This window comes from Etheostoma spectabile, chromosome 23 (assembly GCF_008692095.1).
Source record: "Etheostoma spectabile isolate EspeVRDwgs_2016 chromosome 23, UIUC_Espe_1.0, whole genome shotgun sequence".
In the NCBI taxonomy this organism is placed as follows: Eukaryota; Metazoa; Chordata; class Actinopteri; order Perciformes; family Percidae; genus Etheostoma; species Etheostoma spectabile.
In genome coordinates this window covers 855,397-859,220 of record NC_045755.1, presented here as the reverse complement: position 1 = coordinate 859,220, position 3,824 = coordinate 855,397, and the positions used below count along the sequence as shown (strand labels likewise).

Here is a 3,824-nt window from a genome sequence, read left to right as displayed (position 1 = left end):
CTGCAGCTCCTCTTTTCACCCTGTGTGTGGCTACAGAGTGAGGCATCGCACTTCTGTTCCGTCTTTGTTGGGAGTTGCAAATGCTCAGTATAGGACTACTACAGGTAAGGACTACTAGCCAGTCAGAAGCAGAGTATGAGGGCGGGCCATGCTAGCATCTAGGTGAACATTATAATGCGTGTTACAAAGTGACGCACGTTCATCCCAGAAGTAAAGGCTGGACTACAGGAGAGCTGTTTGGAGGAGTTTGTGAACAGTGTTTTCCGTTGGAGATGGTAAGTCACTTTGGGGTGGGGTTTGAGCTTTTTCACTTTGGAATCCTTTAACGTGCACAAAAAAGATATATAACACAATAAAGGAAATGGAAAAAGCCAAAAAAAAACATAAAATTAGCACTTTAATATAATGTGACAGGACAAGAATAGGTAGGTTGAGAAATCACAAATTCCATTTTATTCATAGTATCAAATCATGATAAGAGTTATCTTGAGACACTTTACAGATAGAGCAGGTCTAGACATACAGTAGGCGTTTATTTGGGGACATGTGGACGTGTACCTATTAGATTTTGTCATCAAACATTTTGTACCCACCACTTTTTTTGAAAACCTCAAGCTCAATTTAGTAAAAAAAAAAAAAAAGAAGTTCATTACACATACAACAACAACCAATGATCACCAAATTCCTCGAAGTCATGAACACTTAAGCCTGTCAAAATAACGTAACCAAAATCCAACATTTATAGAAGTTCTCTCACATTGTTTTCTTCTTCATTGCCGCTTATGGCAAGGAAAAAGCTTAACTTGGTTTGGCACGGTCCAACAAGTCTGCACTGCTGGGAAACTTTGAAAAAGTGGTCATTTGCACAGCTGCATCTAAACGGGAATATTAGTGGAAAATTCACTTTCATTAGCCGTGTGAACAGCTTAGTCGGAATATCGTCTAATTTGGAATAAGGGCAAAAAATGGAAAATTGTGTACATGTAAACATAGCCAATGATGACAAAACAACTAATACACGTGGTGTAGGTTGTTGCGACAACACACACATGATGGAGCAATGTCGCCTATGTGGACCAAACCCAGCCAAACAGAACGTCTGAACCAGGAAGGAAAGATAATACAATTTAGGTAAATAAATAACATAGAGACCCATTCTCTCTCCCTCTCTCCCCATTTCTTGTCAGCTCTCTGCAATAAAATAATGACTGTAGCATAAACTGCCTAAAAAACACTTTGAAAAGAAAACGTATGTATGTTATCTTGTGTAAAAGTGCTTGGATAATTGTTTCTCTCGTACTAAAATAACTTTTATGAAGCTGAAGGTGGCTGTATCACACATACATGTAATCACCAAAATAAAATCAGCAAAAGTCAAAAGTTACCACTTACTGTCCCATTTCTATCCCATTGCTTAGTAGTCAACTGCTTGGGGAGGTGCCATTTTAATTACTTATAATTGAATTAATTACTTTTTTGTGTGTGGTGCAACCCATTTTTTTTGCAAGTTATAATACACACTTGAACTTACACATAGCTGCAAGTAAAGAAACTGCAGAAGTGAGGACTAAAATGTAGGCCGTTTCTTTGCTCTCTGGCATGCAGGCGGAGTTTGTGTGGCACAAGCTGTCTGCAGACAACATGGACCCAGACTTTGTGGAGCGGCGCAGGATCGGACTGGAGAACTTTCTGCTTCGTGTGGCATCACATCCAGTCCTCTCTAATGACAAGATCCTCCACCACTTTCTCACTGAGGTACACGCTGCAGCTCTGGGTCAGTTACGTGATGATCAATAGATCAGCGGCTCAGTGAATAACTTTTTGTTCACTGCTGTGTGTGGCAGGAACATGGCTGGAAGGAAGTGGTGTATGAGACAGGATTTCAGGCAAAGGTACTTTGTGGAACCTCTATCTCTTTATACGTACAGGCAATGCTTACCCATATTTTAGTGTTCACAAAGCTTGACCAGCTTCCGATGCTCCTATTTCAGGCCGATTCCAGGATCAGGGCTCTCAGTGCCACCTTCAGGGTGAGAAATCCAGATAAGTAAGTAAGTGTTTCCTAAACACAATGTAACAAGGTTTCAATTGGATTGAAAAGATTGGTAAAAGTTACATTGTAATGTCAAAAGAATCCATCTGTAGTCTTCAAGAGTTCTTTTTTTAAATTGAAGCGGCATGTTTACCAGAGCTAACCTGATGTTGTTATTATTAAGATATAATAAGATGTTAGTTCAACTTTTTATAAATAGTTATATGAGCCATTTCAAAAGCAATTGTATGATTACAGAATATTTTGCTGCTTCCCTCGATGTGTGGATTCATCAATTAAACATATATTTATTTTTAATTGGTTAATGTATTCATCATTTGGTCTATCAAACATCAGAAAACAGTGAAAATGCCCAGCACGAGCCAAAGCAAAAGATAACATCATTAAATGTCTTGTTTTGTCCAACCAAATTCTTATATTTGGGAACATGGATACATCAAATGTTTGGCATTTCTGTTTGAAAAATGACTTAAATTGTTAATTGATAATCCAAATAATAAAAAGATATTATAAAAATTGAAAGAATAACAAAAGAAGAAATAAATTAGACCTAGAGTGCAGAACTTCTACATATAAATGAACGTCAAACAAGTTCACACAATGCTGATTCGGCCTATCGCCACGAGGGAAAGCTCTCTGTACTTCTTAGTATATGTTACTCTATAAACAATATACAGTGATTATGGTTTCTGTGGTGACATTTCCATGCTGGCACACCAGCCGGATGCTGATACTCCAAAGGAGTAGTTTAGTTCCACCCATATTACCCAATATCTTGACTGACAGTAACGGGGGAGAGCCATCTGCGACACTGTGTTTTATGACTCACACTCTCCCTGCCAGAGGGGGCGACAGAAGTTCCGCACTCCAGGTTTATAGGTTAAATTAAAACCCATACACATTTAAATAGCTGGGGAGATGGCAGGTAAAGGAAACTGTAATCACTGTCTTTTGTACATTTTCTCTTACTCAGACGCTTCATGGAGATGAAACACTACAGCGATGAGCTGCAGTCTCACACATCTCAGCTGCTCCGAGCACGGGCAGTAAGTCCACACACACACACACACACACAGATTGAATTCATGTTTGTCTATAATCTTTTATTAAATTGCTTCGTGCTTTAAATCTTTAAACTGCAATAACCGATGTTTTGGTTGTTCTGAACCACATACTGTATATAGTAGAGATATAGTATACTTATGGGAGAACAGTGGCTTATTCACACATCCAGAAGTTACAGGTCAACATTATCACTCATTTGGAGTTGTGTTTGTTGATGGCTGAAGTCCATTATTCTGTAAGTAAGCCTCAGGAGAAAATACTAAAGAATTGGAGACTGATATTGAAAGTTCATTCTCACCACAAGGTCCATTCAGTAGCTAACTGACCAGAATAGATTCAACATTTTATCACCTCAGTTCTTACCGTTAAAGTGTACTCTGAATATTACAGTAATGTGCGTATATAAATACACTAGCTCCGGCGTAAGACTGGAAATCTGAATGTCATTGAGATTTATTTCCTATATTTTAAATTGGTTGACCACTTTCATGTGTTTTCTGTCTCCTTTAGAGGGTTGCAGATCGACTCTACGGTGTTTACAAGGTCCATGGGAACTATGGGAGAGTCTTCAGGTTTGACAACAAAAATATGATATTGTATCTGCGCATGACTAAAAAGGACAAGAATTGCTGATGTTGATCCTTTCTAGTGTGTCCGTGTGTGTCCGTGTGTGTCCGTGTGTGTGTGTGTGTGTGTGTGTGTGTGT

General features: G+C 38.7%; 1 protein-coding gene across 1 annotated transcript in view; it reads left to right on the top strand.

Annotated features, from left to right (window-relative positions):
- The window catches only part of LOC116673146 (sorting nexin-4), a 12,489-nt gene that overhangs the window by 1,498 nt on the left and 7,167 nt on the right, over positions 1-3,824 (top strand). Inside the window, exons 4-8 of the mRNA XM_032505314.1 lie at positions 1,606-1,755; positions 1,845-1,892; positions 1,992-2,047; positions 3,027-3,099; positions 3,629-3,690. Of these exons, the coding sequence (XP_032361205.1) occupies positions 1,606-1,755; positions 1,845-1,892; positions 1,992-2,047; positions 3,027-3,099; positions 3,629-3,690 (389 nt within the window). The remainder of the gene's footprint in view (positions 1-1,605; positions 1,756-1,844; positions 1,893-1,991; positions 2,048-3,026; positions 3,100-3,628; positions 3,691-3,824) is intronic.